At 50.3% G+C, this 18,367-nt stretch overlaps 3 protein-coding genes across 3 annotated transcripts; 2 read left to right on the top strand and 1 right to left on the bottom strand.

Moving 5' to 3' along the window:
• Positions 1–873: 873 nt before the first annotated feature.
• On the bottom strand, positions 874–2,206 carry VE01_09714 (uncharacterized protein). Its single transcript, XM_018279126.2, has 4 exons — positions 2,003–2,206; positions 1,554–1,947; positions 1,377–1,495; positions 874–1,315 (listed from the first exon to the last, which is right to left on the bottom strand). Exons 1-4 carry the CDS (start codon positions 2,187–2,189, stop codon positions 900–902), a joined length of 1,116 nt encoding a protein of 371 aa, XP_018126465.1. The 5' UTR covers positions 2,190–2,206; the 3' UTR covers positions 874–899.
• Positions 2,207–6,266: 4,060 nt separating this feature from the next.
• VE01_09713 (uncharacterized protein) lies at positions 6,267–9,804 on the top strand. The gene is made up of 8 exons (XM_018279125.2): positions 6,267–6,635; positions 6,698–6,875; positions 6,988–7,194; positions 7,256–7,451; positions 7,519–7,618; positions 7,671–8,259; positions 8,377–8,882; positions 8,940–9,804. Exons 1-8 carry the CDS (start codon positions 6,537–6,539, stop codon positions 9,288–9,290), a joined length of 2,226 nt encoding a protein of 741 aa, XP_018126462.1. The 5' UTR covers positions 6,267–6,536; the 3' UTR covers positions 9,291–9,804.
• A 4,713-nt stretch (positions 9,805–14,517) lies between these two features.
• Positions 14,518–17,918, top strand: VE01_09712 (uncharacterized protein; the record flags this gene model as incomplete). The annotated part of the gene is made up of 4 exons (XM_059464094.1): positions 14,518–15,418; positions 15,508–15,761; positions 15,832–16,358; positions 16,407–17,918. Exons 1-4 carry the CDS (start codon positions 15,168–15,170, stop codon positions 17,916–17,918), a joined length of 2,544 nt encoding a protein of 847 aa, XP_059319344.1. The 5' UTR covers positions 14,518–15,167.
• Positions 17,919–18,367: the final 449 nt, after the last annotated feature.

Genomic DNA, 18,367 nt, shown 5'->3' with positions numbered 1-18,367 from the left:
ACCGGACATACAAGGAGTACCATCGTTTTCATGCATCACGTTTCAACAGGTCAATATAAAAACAGGTCAACAGGGTTATTTCAGGATACCAACCAATTATTTGGTTGTTTGTGGATCCAGCCCAAACATTCCGCTTGCGCCCGGTGTAGTACCTAGCATCTCTCGGTCATCTTCTCTAACTTCAGGGTCAGAGAATGTAATGATTGATGTTACTCCATCAGCTGGTCCGACCATTACAATACATTCTGCAAAACCTTCAGAGTTTCTTGCAACCATTAAGACGGAAGATCCAAATTTTGAACCAAATGGTACGTGGATAGCGGTGTGCTTGATCGTCATCATTGGGCATCATAGACTTACAATATCAAACTCAAGATCACGTCTTTTGCGGTCTTGGCATCACTGACCCTAGCAACAACGCCTGTTCAACTACTGTCTGGGAGATTATTGCGCCAACCAGTTATAATGTCCAATTCCCGCCAAACACTTTTTACATTGGGTTTTCCGCAACTCCTGTTATAATCGGTGATATAGTCAGCAGCAGTACCTCTTCTACTTGGGGAGAGATTACTTTTACCGATTCTGCGGACCCTTTCTGCAAAGTCACTCAAAACAGTGACTTGACCTTTACTGTTTCCAGCCCTACGTCAGCCATCAAGGAAACATAGAGAGCGTAGTGTACTGTAAGCATACTCATTCTCTCTGGAGTCCTCTTGCACAGTCAATGTCTACAACTATTTTAATTCAGGGACTGATCTTTAGTCATATCGACTTATAAAACGTTGGCTAGCTAGACGCATGTTGAAATTATAATTTATGTAGATGAATCTATTTCACTGTGCTTTATTGTCCAATTCGATTTTATCAAATAAACTCACTATAGAAAGCTAGCCTTAAAACTAAGAACTACTAGCTTGAGAAACAGAAGGATTCTGAAACCAGTCCTTCCAATATGCAAACAAGTCAACTTTATGAAACGTCATAGAGCCAGATCTCCGTTGGTGGACAATCTCGTACATCAATTCATGCCACCACCCTTCCTGGTCCCTTGCGTAACGCTCCATGATGAGTGGTATGGCCGACTTCCCCATCCGGACGAGGCGATTGTAAGAATCATGATTTAGATAATCAGTAGAACGACTTGAGCGTAAAATGTGGCTCTGATCCTGAATCCAAAGATCTGCGAGGGCATTAAAGGCACTGACATCACTAGAGAATAGGGTGACATCTGCCTGAGCCTGATTGTTGAGAAAATAGTAGGTTGTCAGTTCATCTGGGTCAACTCTTTTGGTCGCATCTGTTTCGAGCATGTTGTCTAGAAAAAAATATTGATGTTAAAACTTCATTCTATACATTATATATAGAAGCTGACTTACATAGCTGCACAGCAAATGCATCATCTCCAGTTGTCAGCTTTGCAACGACTAGAGGTAGAACAGTCGGTCCTAAAGCGACTACAGCCTCCCACTGTGGTCCAGTTGCCCGGGCAGCAGAGCTGTGAAAATAATTGTGTTGGTAAGAAAATGCTAAAAGGAGAGCATAGTAGTGAATACCTTTGTTGCAGAGCCATGTTAAAAGTCGAAAACCATGTCCCCTTCCAAGCAGCGTACAGGGTGTCGAAATTATTAGTAAGCTCTGGATATGAGGTTTTGATGGAGTCTGCCAGGGTAGCGATTTGTTGCACAACTTCCTGGCTTGCAGGTTCTAGCTCGAGATCCTGAGGAAGGCTCCACGAAGTTGTTGCTGGACAATAATGACTAACAATATCTCCGTACAGTATGCCGCCAACTAATCCGACGCGTGGATGGGAGATCCTAAAATCCTCTCCAAGCTTGCTGGACCATGTGGTTCCAAGTAAACATGAAGCGTGAGTCATTTCTCCATTCAGAGCATATCCATCGACTGTACCCAAATTTTCTGCGCAAGGTTTAAAGCCAAGACACTTGTCTTCAAGGTATTAGCAAATGAGGTAGTAATTAGGAATACTTAAAAGTTTGCTCACATAGCAATGTGAAACTATTCTGGTCAGACGGTGGGTCGATCCAAGTCCAAGTGATACCCATAGACCATGCAATACAGTTATACGACAGTGTTTCAGGAGCTTGCCAGAAGGTGTAACTTCTGTCCAAGTTTGGAAAATCTGGCGATAGAGAATCCCATTCAGCATCTGTAACGGGGCGAGAACCCATTGTGGGCTTTTTTGTAGTAGTATCAGTGGGGTTAACCAAGATTGTACAAATTAGAGGATAAACAAATAACGACTCGATTGACTGTAAATACTGCTGGTTAAAGTATGTGATTGTAAATGGGAATCCAAGCTCTAAGGATGGATTTTATAGTTTTCCTAGGTGACAATTGATGTGACATGTGACGTTTTGTATCGATCCATCATGCAGCTTAACTGTCTTCAGTATAGACTCTACTGAATTGCAACCTACTCTGTTTGCTCAACAGGAAGATTTATTGAACGAGCCATTCTTTCCTAGGACAAGATGTACAGTACATACCACGGATTGCTCCGCCCTCTAGCCATGTTCACCATAACGCTAACACTGCAAACGGCAGTGTTGGGATAATCTACCTTCCAACATTAGCTATTGATGAACAAATACATATCTTTGACTAGAAACCCATTAAAAGAATTTCCGGTATCAACGAGTTCTAGATTTTTATTTTAGTCTTAAACTGGAAAGACCGAACGACTCGCCCATATTTGCGCTAAGATAACCTTGGTTTATACAATTTGGTTTATACAATACAAAAGAAATCTACATCATGGATTTAGCTGTTAGCAGCACATTCGGACCGATTAATCCAATTTGCAATTTCTGGTTCAACCTGTGACAAAAACAAGTTGCGAGAGAGGACGCTTTCGACAACCCGTTTTCCTGTGAAAACTTTACCTAGCACACCCTACTCTGCTTGCAATGGGCACTATTGGGCTATGTTTATTACATGCAACACTAGGTGCCCCTAAATTGCAGCAAACATACATTGCAATAGAGCTCTAGGGTAACTTTACAAAACCTTCCCTTCTATTGGACAGACAGATTTGAAATTGGGGTCCGTTATAATCTATGAAGATGTAGGAGATGCAATGTCCATAGGGTAGGGTAACTGTCAATTCCACCTGTAGAGTTTCTATGACAGCTCATCGTCTACCTGAATTCTAGTATTAATTCTTTCGGCTTAGGAGAGTACCCCTTAACCCCAACTAGTTCCATACCTTTAGGCACAACGGAACGATTATAGCAGCATTGCACAGCTATAGCTACGTTATATTATAGTCTATAATTACTGTTAATTAAGCAAGCTAAAAACTCGATATGTTTATTTGTAACTTATACATTAAAACCACTCGTTCCAAAATAAAATTCCACTCATCAAGAGACTTTTCTAGATGATAGGTACCGTCGCGATTTAGTCTAACAGAAGCGGTCTAATGCTATGTGATGAGCCACTTGCAAGATTGAGATTTTTGCAAGGCGATCAAACTTAATAACAGATCGAAAGATCAAGAGATCAGTGATCGACCCTTTTTTAATTACGGCATAGTTACGTTGTCACCTTGACATTTGTACGTCACTAATGCCGATTGGAAGCTATCTCACTACTTACCTCAGTAACATGCCAGTTTTAGCGACAATAATAAATTAAACACATTTTCCTCCCCTTCCTCCTATTTGTATTGTAATACCTACTGGTCTCTTGGAAGTTGCGCTATCTTCTATCCAGACTTTGCGCTTTTCCATCTAGAATAAGAGTACTCATACAAATCTCCTTAGTTGATCAGCATGTTGCTTTTTCGTACATTACGCTCCCCACGAACATGGCTTCTACTTACATCGTTTCAACTATCTATGTCCGCTGCATTTATAAGTATGATGGACGGAACATGTACAGGGCAAATCACTCAAGAGGAGTTGGATGGATGGTACGCCGATGCTTCGATCCTTTCAAATCGGGTTTATACAGCATGGCAAACCGGCGGTAATCCTGCGTTAGCGGATCCATTGTAAGTCTATCCATTAAGATTCCTTGCAATGTTACAGAATTCGAAGGTTGCTGTTGTTAAGAAAGCCTATTTTATTGTCTCCTTTAACAATTTCGCAAGTTATTTATTCAATCAATGCCCTACCTAAATTAGTTAATATGCTAAATTTCACAGAACTAAAATGCTCTTCGGTTCACTTTCCACGTTGCAATATCAACTTGCTGGAAACGTTATACGAGCGGTGGAAACGATGGCTACTCTTGACAGCACGCGTTTCTATATTTATGTCACCTGCCCCAGCACTTGCGATGGTGACCCTACACTATCCACCGATAGCAGCAACTCGATTCCAAATCTTTCGATTTGCCCCCGTTTCTTCCAACTCAAAAACCAATACAGGTCACTACCGGACGTACCAGGAAATAACGAAATGTGCGAGACGGCACCACGATATATGGTTACATGGTATCCTGGTGCGTGAAAACAGTTTCCCTTTAACAAGTGGGCATTAAGTAACACTAGATGCGTAATATTCAGGTCAGTTCCTCTTTCACGAAGCTTTGCATAATCGAATCCAACTTAGAAAAGAAATACATGACCCTATTTATGGCCGTGATTATACTTCTGACGATTCCGGATATACTGTTGGCACCCACGGAATCCCGTCGCCTTTTATAGACGTTTTACAGGTAGATTCCGGCCGAGCTTCAATCAATAACCCAGACACTTATGCCTGGTTTGGATTATGTCAGTATTCACGTTTTTCCATCTGATCGTGGCTATTTCTAGCTTTAATATACTGCAGAGAGCTAATTACCGATGTCTAGTAATGTTTCGGCGCCTTTATTGCGGATGGGACAATGGAGTACCTGAAGCTCAGCTGCCATTCCTTCAAGCTACTGTTCCATATGGTAATCCATTAGAAACTCAAGGAGATCCAGCAGTATGGCCTCAGTTAGTTGTTACGACCTGTCCGCTGGGCACTTCTACACCAACAATTGACACCGTCCCGTCACAAGAGAGTGGTAAAATGGTGGATGTTCTATATTGTTGGATCCCAACTACGACACCAAATTGCCCAGATAACTTTCAAAGAGAAGTATTTAACAGTCTAGGCGTAACAGGAACTGGCATGGAAACTACTCAAGGGTGTTTCCCTGTCCCTAATGTTGAAGGAACAAGAGCACGTGAGTTGTAACGAGTGGTGAAGGCACCATTATGCAGCGACGGATAGCTGCTGGATTTGGCAGCCAAAACCGGAGTTCTTCGACATAAGATATAAAAAGTGTTAGGGATAACCTTAAAAGTAAGGTTAATATAAGAAGTATATAGCAACTACTCAAGAACAACAATTTTATTCCTTGCGCCTCCGCCCAAAATTTCATCTACATGATCTCCACTGAGATTAGGGAGTCTCGTTCCCAAGCTTACTAGGGCTCAATTAATGCTTGTATCGTCTCAGCAATCGAAACTATGTGAGAGAACATTGACAAAGCTAATCGTGGTCAGCTAGGAAACGATTGATTGAATATTAGTAGAATCTCTCGACTGGCCTCACAATCATGTGACGTAAGACAATGTGATATTCACGTCTGGTAGTACAGGCGAGCCTAAAGGAGTCGTATGGGAGCACAGGAAAGGACAGCGTCAAAAATGGAGTAGCCGTACAGATATCCTGGTTACATACGGCCTGGCCGAAACCTGCCTTCATTGCTCATACAGGGAGGCACACAGTGCAACCGCTGCGACTAATATTGGACACACAGTCGGGGGAGCTCGATGAATTACGGACTCTTTAAACCTAGAGCGCATTATTCCCATCGTAGAAAGGATGGACAAGTCAAAATTCAGGGCTAGCGTACAGAAACTGGAGAGGTTACACTTGACGCGGAGCGATAGGCATGATGGAAGTTAAACACATTAAAACAGCTACTAGCCACATCACCAGCCACAACCTGTCACATGTAATTGTGATAAGATAGAGTATATTTGTGTGGCTTTAGCGCCGGGGAAAGTGGCGGGAGCTACCCACCCGATTTGTTCCTGGTTTTGGCCCTCCAAAATACCTTCCAACCCAAATCTTCAGCTCCCTTCTACAATTTAGCTTCATAGAACACAAATCAGAATAGATAAGTAGATTAGTAGTTGAGTGGGTGACCACTAGCGAATACCCACTGTTGTATGTTTTTGCTATTTTGTTTTTTTTGCCACGTCCTATAGTAATAATATACAAAAAGCTGCAGAAATTAGTCTACAAATATGAAAAATTCAACAAAATTCTCCCATCTCCTATACGTAACGTAAAACATTCATTCATGTGAAACTTAACAAGCTCCATCAATTCTACTGAAATGCCTTCAAGACGATTCTAAGAAATGCGCCCACGCCGTGTGAGTCAATAGGCCAACCCACCTGCTTATATAATCACGAAGTGACGGGGACAAGGGTACCTGATAAGATCGCGATAGCAGCCACAAAAATCGCGGGGCAGAACGACGGACGGGCCTGGCTGGATACACACCCTGGTATATCAACATACAAGATGACCAACATCGCCGACGACGAGTCCACGGAGGCAATTATCGTGGCAAGCTGCAAGCAGACGCGCTTCCACATATCTGACACCGATAAGTCTACAGAGGTTGGTTTTATTCTGTCGACCCCCTCACGAACCCTCGACTGACGTAGCTCTATTGGGAGTAGATCGATATTGCTGGGCTTAGTCTTGGTATTGCACCCTCTGGAGCCGCTGGGAAAGCGAAGAAAGGAAAGGGCAAGACAGCTTCTGCCCAAGAAAAAGAGCTTCTTGTCAATGCCGAGCTAAGATTGAAGTCTGGCATTCACTATGCGCTGCTGGGGCGCAATGGGAGTGGGAAGTCAAGTAGGTACTCTGAGAGCTATATAGAGCACGACCAGCCATTTGAAGCCAGTGGAATCTAAATACAGTCTATTATGCAGCAGCAGTGATCAATATAAGCTAACGCATACGCCAGCAATTCTTCGAGCCCTCGCAGACAGGATAATCCCCGGTCTTCCACCTTCTCTCCGTGTCGCCATCCTTCAGCAGACGAGCACAGATGCTGAAAACCTCTCCCCTGCAAAGGATGGACCCAGTACCTCTGCGCCAGAAGACACAACAGTGTTGCAACATGTCATCGAAGGAGACCAGTCACGCACTGCTCTAATCCAGGATCTACAAGGTTTGCCACCTCTTCCCCCATTCCGGGAAACCTGTGTAATTAATATTTACCCACGCCATAGCCTTGGCAGGAACAGATTCAGATCGTGAAGATGTTATAAAACAGGTTCGAAGGTATCGCCAGATGCGTTATAACCGCCTGAACCGTGATCTGCTGGAGGTGCAGAATAATGCGTATCGACGGAGTGGAGCGCGTGGGTCACAGGCCAGAAAAGACCTCATCGCATTTGAGAAGGAGGTTGCGGAAGCAACGGAGAAGTATGGCCCTCACAATCAAGTTATGATCAAGTTATGTGATAGTTTAGGTACTGATGCTACGGTACAGGCTTGCAGAAGAAATCGCAGACCCCGACTCCCCTGCTATCCAAGACGAATTCCTCACTGCGTCGTCCCTGCTTGTCGACCTTGAAGCCGAGCTGGAAACTGTATGCCCAGCCCCCATCTAAGCATTTATCCCAACCATCTGACATATTCCAGATGCCTCTACCAGCCCTGGAAACCCGCGCCCGTTCCATCCTTACAGCTCTCGGCTTCACCGAAGCCACCCTCGCCAAATCCATCCCCACTCTCTCAGGAGGCTGGCGCATGCGCGCCGCTCTCGCGCGCGCCCTCCTCCAAAAAGCCGACCTACTAATCCTCGACGAACCCACCAATTTCCTCGACCTCCGTGCCATCATCTGGCTCCAATCGCACCTCATCGCCCTGCGCGATAGCCAAGCCGGGACTACGGTGCTCCTAGTCTCTCACGACCGCGAGTTTGTGGACAGTGTCGCTGAGGAGGTTATCCTGGTAAAGGAGCAGAGCCTCGAGTATTTCCGTGGCAATCTCTCAGCGTACGAAGAGGACTTTCGGTCACGAGTGCTGAACTTGACGAGGATGCAGGAGGCGCAGGGGAAGGAGACAGCGAGGTTGGAGAAGTCAATTCGGGAGACGATTAAGGTGGGGAAGAAGACTGGGGATGATAATAAGCTCCGTATGGCGAAGTCGCGGCAGAAGAGACTTGAAGATGGCGCGGGGATGCAGGTTAATGAGAAGGGACAGCGGTTTAAACTGTCTGATAGGATGGGTGAGTGCTCTTGATCTCCTGATGCCCCTGATACCCGCGAGAGCCCATGATCCCCTTGAAAGCCCCCGATGCCCCTCCCTTTACACATAATGAACATCGACTAACTAACCCCAACAGGCTGGTTCGACAGCAAACACGCCGCCATCGAAATCCCCAAAGACGAACAAGGCGTCGCCATCTCTCTCCCCCCCGCCCCCGACCTCCGCTTCCCCGGCCCCCTCATCTCCCTCGAAGACGTCTCCTACCGCTACGCCCCCACCTCCCCCCTCGTCCTGCAGAACATAACCCTCTCCCTCCACTTCGGCGATCGCATCGGCATCGTCGGGCTTAACGGCGGGGGGAAGACGACGTTGCTTAACCTGCTTACTGAGAGTCTGCGCCCGAATAAGGGGGTGGTGACGAGGCATCCGAGGTTGAAGTTGGGGTATTATTCGCAGCATGCTGTGGAGGATTTGCAGACGCTTGGGCGTGCGGACGCGGGGTTGACGGCGTTGAGGCTGTTGGCGGAGGATTCGGCGGGGGAGTTGGCGGAGCAGGAGATGAGGGGGTTGTTGGGGTCGTTTGGGTTGCAGGGACGGACGGCGTCGGATGTGCCGATTGCGAAGTTGTCGGGGGGACAACTTGTGAGTTTTTTTTTTCGGCCGCGTTGAGATTGTTTACTCTGCTGATATGTGTTTTAGGTCCGCCTTGCGCTCGTCCGTATCCTTTGGTCCCGTCCTAACCTCCTTATTCTTGATGAAGTGACTACCCATCTCGATTACCGCACTGTCATTGCCCTTGGTGAGGCACTGATAGACTATAATGGCGCGGTGGTGCTGGTGACGCACGATCGGTATCTTGTTCGTCGCGTGGTGGAAGGAGAGGTGTTCACAGACGACGGAGATGATGAAGGCGGTCGAGGGGAGGAGGAAGAGGATAACAGGAGGAGAGTGGTGTATTCGCTGAGCGGGGGGAAGATGAAGGTTTTGGAGAAGGGGATGGAGGGGTTCGTGAGGGTGATGGAGAAGAGGGTCGCGAAGATGGGGATTTAAAGTGAGTGAGTTGACTCTCTTGTGGATGGGCGGTGTAAATAGGAGTTGTGATGGGGATTGGTATCATATCGGATATCCACCATGTCAGCGATTTTATCCCGATTTACGACCCGCGCTTCTTACGAATGGCGGTCTTCACCCAACTCTTCACGACCTTACACAAGCAGCCCGGCTCCTGCTCTTCTTCTGTGTCTTCAGGCACACGTTCAACCCTTTCAACCCGTTCAACTCCCCTCGCCTCTTCAAGCGTAGAATGTCCATACCGCCCCCCCTCATACGGATTCTCCTCCGGCGGCGGGGACCTGATCTCGCTGAGACGGGTGTACGTGCCTGGGAGTGTATACTGCGCGTCTTCCGGTGGCGATGATGGATGGGGTGTGGTGGGCATTAGTGGGATAGTCCTACGCGGGCGGTCAGGAGTGGTAGAGGAGGCGGTCTGGAGATGTGTGATCGACTGAGACGAAGAGAAGGGGGTGTGGTGATGTCATTGCCAGGTTGGAGGATATGGGGGAGAGTATGTGTATATGGCATGTTTTACAACTTCACTTGAGTCTTTATTGAGTAAATCTATCTACAACTCATAACCTCTGCATCCTATCTCACTCACCATTCACCATCATCATCATCACCACCAGTAGGCCTCTCCTCCCCCACCAAAAAAAAAAGGGGCCACAACCACCACCCATATCACGTGACCCACCTCGATCGCATCAGTATCACCTGCCTACTTTCAAAACACCCCCTTTTCCCCCTATCTCCCTACTCAGCCCCGATGTACGGACGATCAATCAACATCAGCATCCATCCCAAACATTTTTTTTTTCACCCCCTTAGCGCGGCCCCAGGAGAGGACAAAGACATCCGCTCGTTCGGTGGCCTTAGCCTTAGCCTGGACTGGACCCTACGCGTACATGGACCCTATGCGTACCAAACAAAGTATAATGCTTACTCTCACTACCCCTTTCCCGGCGGCCGAAGAGGGGAAGCGTTGCGATGATCGATCGGACCTCGCTAGTTGTGGTGAGCTTGTGAGCTTGTGAGTGAGGTGTCGCGTTGTGCTGTGATGCGTCGCGTCATGTGTGTACTGTGGTGGTTAAGGGGGAAAATAAGTCGTCGTCGGCACGTGCAATCCCCACCTCCTCCTCTCCCACCTCCCACCTCCCACCTCCCACACCACCTCCGCCCTCGTACCCAGAGTTGAAGTGGGGTAAAAAGTCTCGAGAGGGGAAGGCAGGAGACGAGGAGAATGCAACACACACGAAACTGACACGCTGCCGCACGGACGTAGAATCTCGGCATCTCGGTAAAGAGACATGTGACTGTACTGTCCACCTGTACACCTGCCTGGTGTAATCTCCGCCCACCCACCAGGACATACGGAGCGGCGGAGACACCCACCCCTGTCGCTGGTTCGTCCCTCTCTCTCCGCCTCCGCACGATGCAAGAATGCCGCTATCCGTGGAAGGGAAGAGGGGAGGGGGACCCACTGTTTTCTCCAAATTCTCCGAGTGGATGCGGGTGGAGGGATGGGAGGAGGATTTGGGGATTGAAGGCGAGGGTTGGGTGGGAGGAGTGGGAGGAGTTTGGTGTGGTGGTGGCTGTGGCTGTGGGTGACTGTGGGTGACTGTGGGTGACAGGGGGGGTTAGGGCTCTAATTGGGGAAGGGATGAGGGTTTGGTGGTTTGGTCGGGAGGGATCGGGGGTTGAGGTTTTATTTGTGGTGTGCGTTTTGAGCGTATGCGTATTCTGTATGCTGCGTATAATGTTGTCAAGATGGTAAGTAGTTGACAGCATGAGTAACCACGTGAGCCATCTACAATGCCACTATTCCCACCCAACAGTCACTCCAGCTCTTGGTATCCTCCCCATCCCATTGCACCCCTGCTGTGTTGTGTCAGTCTGTCCTCACGTGGAGTCATCCCTTACGTGAGCGCTCCATACAAACAGTCCCCAGTCCACAGTCCACAGTTCGATTCGCACAGTACGTACGACACGATTTGTACGATTCGCACCACAGCACATACAAAAGTACCGTGCCACCAACCCGCCGCTAGTCTTGGCACTCCCTCCCCCCTCCTCCGCCGCGCCCCTCGGCGGATGGCGGGGTCGGTCAACTTTGGTGGGTGGTGGTCTGGGCTGGGCTGTCGGCGATTGATGACCGATGGCGGTGGCCGTGGTGGCCGTGGTGATGGTGGTCGTGGTGGTTGATGCGTGGCTGTGGTCACTGCGTTGGGGCTTGGCATGGCATGGCATAGGGGATTGCGGATTGCGGGCGGGCATGGGTGAAGAAGGGAGGACGGAAGGGAGTTAATTGCGCGTTCATGGGCGGCTAGGAAGTCAGGAAAGGAAGGCAGTCAATCATGCTGATGGGATTGCGGATTGTGGGCGTTCATGGGTCAGTCTGAATGACTTCAGATTGCGTGTTCATGGGCCACTTTGTCAGTCAGTCATGCAGATGGGATTAGGATTCGAGTTTGTTGAGCAGTTCGTTCGTTCGTCCGTTCTGTGGTTTAGTACCAGTAGTTCGCTCAATAGCCGTTCATGTTTCATGCCGTAGCCCATGCCGTAGCCCATGCCGTATACAGTCGTCCAAGCGCACGTAACTCGATGGCGCACGCGCAGGCAGACGAACCCAGCGTCAAGACCAGGCGTGAAACCCTCGAACCTGCTCTGCTGTAAAAAGGTACATATACTGTTCTGTTCTGTTTATAGATGGACTAACTAAGAAGAAAAGTAAAAGTAGAAGTAGATCGCATAAGGGTCTGAGCCTCGCTCGTTTCCTTTTGCTCGTTTGAGTCTGTCTGAATCTTCATTTCTGAGTCTGTCCAGTCTGTCCCTGTCTGTCAGTCAGGCTGCCTGCCTGTCTATCCGTCTAGGCCTGTCTCTGTTGTAGCCTGCAACCAGGATGTACAGTATGGGGATTATGCATCTCGTGGATAGTATGGATATTGGTCCCCCCAGCCCCAGCCTGCTTCCGTGTGCGTGTTTCTGTGGGTTTTATGTACGTTTTGTGCCGTTTTGTGTGCGGAGAGACACAGAGAGAGAGAGGGAAGGGAAAAGAAAAGTGGAGACCTCCCGATGAGCAACCGCCGTTTCTGTTGAGTTTGGGGTGTGCTGATTGGTGGGATGTTGCTTTAAAGTGGAGACGTGTAAATGGCTGGGGAGAGAGGGTGAAATTCGGTAGTGTGCCGAGTGAGGAAGGATGCTAGTAGGCTCCTAGTACTACACTCTGTCCGTCCGTGTATGCCTCTCCAAGTCTGACTCTCCTCAAACATATTCCGCCCGGGGTGCCGACTCCGGATGTTGTTGTTCGAAGTCGGAGAGTTTAGAGTGTGTACCTGCGTGTTTGTATACCATAAACGCCACACAATAATAGAGTATGGTCGATTGATGCCGTCGTATCCTGTATCCATGCCCCATGCCATCCGTTTCAATGCGCCGAATACGCAGGAGTTTGTATGAGTTGTGTATGCAGTGTATGCACCCAGGGAAAAGAGAGAGGGCGCACGCATGCATAAGCACATGTGATTTGCGATCTCCGTCCGTCTCAATCTCTGCGGTTATGCCAGTCTCTGGTCTGATCTGCTTTGTGTTTCGCGTTTCGTGTCTCATTCCCCATTCAACTCCACGTGATCCACCTCCAGTGTGCACCCATAGTGTATGGAGTACTGTATGTCTCGTCTCTCTCTTGAATGTTTGTGCTGTGGGTGGGTTCTTGGCATGGGTGGGAAGCGAGAGGAGCGGGAATCGATGGAGGCAGTAGGAGAAAAGAGGGACGGACAGGACAGCCAATAGCGACGAAGCAGAATTGGAGAGAGTGGGGGCGTTGGAGTGGAGGAGCGGAGAGAGTTGGAGAGAGAGTGAAAAGCCACAGAGAAAAGCCCAAAAAAAACTGTGTGCATAGAGCGGTTTTGGGTGAGGAGTGACACAGCGGTTGCCAGGTTGGGATTAGCATGAGGGGTTACGTACGGATGGACTCGGGATGGGCGAGGGTGAGGGTGGTGGATGGACGGACATCGTGGACACACACACACAACACACCTTGGACGCATGAGGGATAGACACGGGACTTGTACGGCACTCTCCATGGCGACTCCATTGTGGGACTGGTATGGACTGTATGGACTCCATTTTGGACTCCATTTTGGACTCCATCGCTCTTTCCCTCTTTGCCTCTCTGCTGCCTTTACTATGTAAACTAGCTGGCCTTTAGCTGCCCTTAGTTGACTCTAGCTGCTCGCTCGTTCTTCCCTCTTTGTTTCCCCTCATCCCCTCATTCCTCTGTGTGTCTCTCTCCCTCTCTCCACCGCCGATCACGAGTGGGCTGTCCCTACTGTACTGTACATCTGTACTGTACATACTTTATACCACAGTAAGTTAGTCAGCTTCTTTCTTCTCTGCCCAAGTGGATCTCTACCATGTTATGGTGGACCCACACATACCCTTATGAAGTATAGATCCAATCGCCAGCAGTGGCCAGCAATCTCCCTCAGCCCTTCATCTTCGCCGCCTTCCCCCTTCGGGCTGTTTTGGGAATTTTTTGCAGACCTGGAGACCAGAATTTGCGACAGGGATGCGACAGGGGTTCTCCATGGATTTTCTCCATCTCCATCTTGCTGTTAGTATTTCCGCGCTATCCCCAGCGAGACGGACATCCACTCTTCCATCCATCCCCATCAAAATCATCCACCACCATCCACCCACCATCCCTGGCAGACGTCACTAATACCGTGTCTAATGGTGCCAACCGCACTAATGCCGTAATCAATCTAGCGTGCATGTGGAATAGCGTGCGTCATTTTGGACTGACTCGGTGGGAGAGTCTCACTCTTTCTTTTCACTCGGCGCTCGGCCGATGCTGCAAAGAACAAAGAGAGAGAGACAGAAAGACAGAAAGATACGTACCTGAATCCCGCTCCAATGGCCGCCCGCGCGTCTGGAGTGACCACCCTAAGTATCTCCAGTACCCGAGTACCTGCGTGCCTGACCCTGAACTTGACTGAAGTTGACTGAACTGCTGTCTGCTACTGGACACACTGCTCTAGTTGCTGTTTGGCTAGATGTCCACATTTATGGGGAGTACTTGGTCACAAGCTTGCCACTGCACCGAGGGATACTTGGTCATAGTATTGCATTACACTATTATTACCAAGTACCCTCTCTACTCTATGCGGCAAACCAAGACACGGGGTACTTCATGGGGTACTTGGCCTGTCCCACCTCCCATCTTCCCTTCTCCACATTCTCCATCTCCTCCTCCTCCTCTTCTCCTTCCCATCCCCCATCCCCATCTCTTCCCTTCCCTTCCCATCCCCTCTTTTTCCCCTCCATCCCACAATCCTCTAGTACCTCTAGTACACCTATCTACCTTCTCCCTCTACCGTCCCAACCAAGGAACGTCCATTTCATATAAGTCGAGCCCCATCCCCACCTTCCCCCGACTTTCCTCACTTTTTTGATTCCCCTCCTCTCTGTCATCCACCGTCCCTCCGCAACCCAAGAGGTTCCTGGCTATTTGCTTTTGTTTATACGATTCTGTATCATTGCTTGCTTGCTTGCTTTTGATTGCCTTATACAAAAGGAATCATACCCAAGAAAAGAAACAATCTCCACTCCACCACTCTAACTGCATATTTATTTATTACAAAGAGATCGACAACCACCACCACCACCACTATATCTTCATAATACAGAGAGACAAGAATCCAGAGACCATATCCTCTACCTAGGCCAATTTGCTTCCCTTTACAGAATCAGCTGTAGATAAGCACCGCCCAACTTGCAAATAGCAAAAAGCTGCCCAAGCTCTAAATAAGCTCACACGACTTATCACACGCGCTACCGATCGATGCCTCACAGCTCCCCACCACAATCACAATGACGCCTCCAACCACCTCCCCAGACAGCTCCCCGCGCTCCCCCTCATCGCATCCGCCATCACCCAAACGCAAGGCCGATGCCTCCAACACCGCCGCCTCCAACCGCCCCGTCAAGCGCCGCGCCTCGAAAGCGTGCCAGTGCTGCCGCGCCCGAAAGGTCCGCTGCAACGTCGTCGAGCATGGAGCTCCGTGTACGAACTGCCGCTTAGATGAGGTGCCTTGCATTGTCACTGAGAGCCGGAGGAGGAAGTACGTTTACCTTTTTATTTATTTCTCCCGCCAGCCTGCCTCACGTGAGCAGAGCGATCAGAAAAAAATATACAACTAACACACCCCAGAAAGCACCCATACCACAGCCTCAAGCCCACCGCGGAGGAGACCATAGGTAGCCCCGCGCCGGGGGTGCACACGCACAGGCACGCGCACATGGAACTCCCGCATCAGCACTCCTTCTCGGCCGTTGAGGCGCTCGCCAACGGCAGCGTGAACCCAATCGATATCTCGAATGGGAATTTCCTAGGCGAGGACCACTCCGTCAGCTCTGTCGATCAGGATGATGAGATGGGAAATTTCCACGTGCCGCATGGTTTGTGTACGACTCACTTTTTACTTTTCCTCATTTCTCATTTTTTGCCTGGAAGGACCTAGCTGACAGTCATTAGACCACAACCAAATGTCGAATTTCGACCAATCCGCCACTCCGGGTGTCTTCTCTCTCGAGCCACCTACCTTCACAAACCTCGTCTCCGGCTTCGCAGCCGAACTTGCACCCACCTCCTTCGTGCCCACCAACCCACTCCCCCCGCCCCCGCAACAACGTCCGCAATCTGCACGCCAGCTCACCAATGGCCTTCTCCCCGCCTACATCAGGCCGTTAAACGCGCGCATCCCCATCGAGGATGTTGGCCACCTCTGGAAGAAGGGTGCGCTCACCATCCCCGATGTGTCTTTCCGCGACGCCTTGCTCAGCGCCTACGTCGATTATGTGCACCCATATATGCCACTGATCGAGCTTCGCGAGTTCCTGGGTATCGTGGAGGAGGGAACGGGAGATTCTGGCAGAATCAGCTTGTTGTTGTTTCAGGCGGTTATGTTCACAGGCGTGGCATTCGTGGACATGTCGTATCTCACTGCGGCGGGGTATGCCACGAGGAAGGACGCAAGGAAGGCGTTCTACTTGAAATCTAGGGTATGTGCAACCGCTTCCCCGGTAACACCCAGAAACTAACTTTTACAGGCCCTGTACGATTTCGATTACGAGACCGACCGCGTCGCCATCGTCCAGGCCCTCCTCCTCATGACCTACTGGTATGAGACCCCAGACGACCAGAAGGACACCTGGCACTGGATGGGCGTCGCCATCTCCCTCGCCCACACAATCGGTCTGCACCGCAACCCCTCCCCAACTTCCATGCCCCCGCGGAAGCAAAAGCTATGGAAGCGGATATGGTGGTCCTGCTTCATGCGCGACCGCCTCGTTGCCCTCGGTATGCGCAGGCCCACTCGCATAAAGGACGAGGACTTCGACGTGCCGATGCTTGAGATCGAGGATTTCGAGACGGAAGAGTTCCCCTCGCACATCCTCTCATCCTGCGGGACACTCCGCAACTCCAGTCTCCTCACCGACCTCGGACACCTCTGCATCGCCAAGGCCAAGCTCTGCCTCTGCATCTCCCACGTCCTCGGCGCGCAATACTCGGTCCTCATCCGCGACCAGGGCCAGGCCATGGGCCAAGAAGGCAACACCCGCAGCAGCGTGATGCTCTTCCCGAAGAAACTCGACCAGACCGACGAAGTGCGCGACTGCGACTCGGAACTAGCGGAATGGCTCGTCTCCCTCCCCGAACCCTGCCTCTACCGCGCCCCTACCCCCGCCGACGTCGACGCGGGACAAGCTAGCCTCGTCGTCCAGCGCGCACTACTGCATATGTGCTACCACGCCACGCTCTCCGCGCTGCACCGCCCGCAGGTTCTCCCCTCGGCCGAAACAGCCGCGCACCCGCAATGTCGCGCACTCCAGGACGTGTCGCGGCGACAGGTGCGCGAGGCATCCCGCGAGATCACGCGCGCTGCACAGGCGCTTTTCCATCTGCAACTCGCGCGTTACCTTCCCACCACCGGCGTCACTGTTCTCCTACCCGCTATCATAATCCACCTCCTCGACATCAAGAGTCCGAGCAGCGGCACCCGCGACGAGGCACGAAGGGGTTTCGCGACGTGTATGGGTGTTCTCGAACTCCTGCGCGATAACTACGCTGCCGCGGACTTCGCGACGCAGTTCCTCGGCGCGGCGATGCGGAAGGCTGGTATTGACGCCGCGGAGTCGCCGTCGGCGAGAGGAGGGGATATGGCAAATGCGAGGGCGGGGTTGACGCCGCCGCCGGACTCGTCGACGGGGGCTAGTGGTGCGGGTGCACCGCCGCCGTCGTCGACGACGATGATGGGGACGGTGCAGGCGGGGTTTTGGGATGGGACGAGTGGGACGACGCCGGGTGGGATGGGGGTTGGGGAGGTGACGACGCCGCCGGATGATGATGATGCGGATGCGGGGATGAAACTTGAGAACTGTGTTGGCGGCGGTGAGGAGGGGGTGTTTGAGGAGCAATTCGGGGCGCTGGTTGATTTTGGGGAGGGCGGGGCGGGGGGTGATGGTGCGGAGATGGTGGGGGGGATGCATGGGGAGAGTGGGGGGTTTATGATGGGGGGGATGGAGTTTGGTGGGGGGTGGGGAGGGGTGATGGTTGAGTAATTAAGGGTGGGATGGGGATGATGAAGGATGGGAGTTTGGGGTGTATAAAACCAGGCATTAGCGATTTTTGGGGTGGTGGTAAGGGAGGATGGGTGATTTTGGCGTTAGGATGGGGGGATAGGGATTTTTTAGGGTAGATATATATATGAGAGGAGAGGAATTAAGAATATTTTATGTTATGATTTTATTTTGTTCTGCATGTGATAGGTGTTAAGGATTATGAATGTAGATGGAGGGGAGGGCGTCTGTTAGTAGGGGAGAAGAGGAGGGACGCTATAAATGTAGATAGTAGGGAGAGTGATTGTTAGGGGTAGAGGCGAGGAGAGTGTCTATTACTATAGGATAGAAGGAGGGTGTCTGTTATTAGAAAAGAAGGGAATAGCGACTATTACAATAGGATAGCAGAATAATCGTGGTCGGAAGCGATATGTGTACGCTCGACTATGCAG

Source organism: Pseudogymnoascus verrucosus, assembly GCF_001662655.1.
Source record: "Pseudogymnoascus verrucosus strain UAMH 10579 unplaced genomic scaffold scaffold_58, whole genome shotgun sequence".
NCBI classification, from domain to species: Eukaryota; Fungi; Ascomycota; class Leotiomycetes; order Thelebolales; family Thelebolaceae; genus Pseudogymnoascus; species Pseudogymnoascus verrucosus.
Note: the sequence above shows the minus strand (reverse complement) of the source record. Positions and strands in the feature narration are given on the sequence as shown.

What these genes read in the sequence shown, in the direction of transcription:
- VE01_09714 (XM_018279126.2), bottom strand. Translation starts at nt 2,189, where the DNA reads ATGGGTTCTCGCCCCGTTACAGATGCTGAATGGGATTCTCTATCGCCA. An exon ending in AACATGGCTCTGCAACAAAG is followed by an intron (nt 1,496 to 1,553) that starts GTATTCACTACT and finishes TTATTTTCACAG; the next exon opens with CTCTGCTGCCCGGGCAACTG. An exon ending in TGCATTTGCTGTGCAGCTAT is followed by an intron (nt 1,316 to 1,376) that starts GTAAGTCAGCTT and finishes ATTTTTTTCTAG; the next exon opens with ACAACATGCTCGAAACAGAT.
- VE01_09713 (XM_018279125.2), top strand. Translation starts at nt 6,537, where the DNA reads ATGACCAACATCGCCGACGACGAGTCCACGGAGGCAATTATCGTGGCA. An exon ending in TCTAATCCAGGATCTACAAG is followed by an intron (nt 7,195 to 7,255) that starts GTTTGCCACCTC and finishes CCCACGCCATAG; the next exon opens with CCTTGGCAGGAACAGATTCA. An exon ending in GTTGCGGAAGCAACGGAGAA is followed by an intron (nt 7,452 to 7,518) that starts GTATGGCCCTCA and finishes GCTACGGTACAG; the next exon opens with GCTTGCAGAAGAAATCGCAG.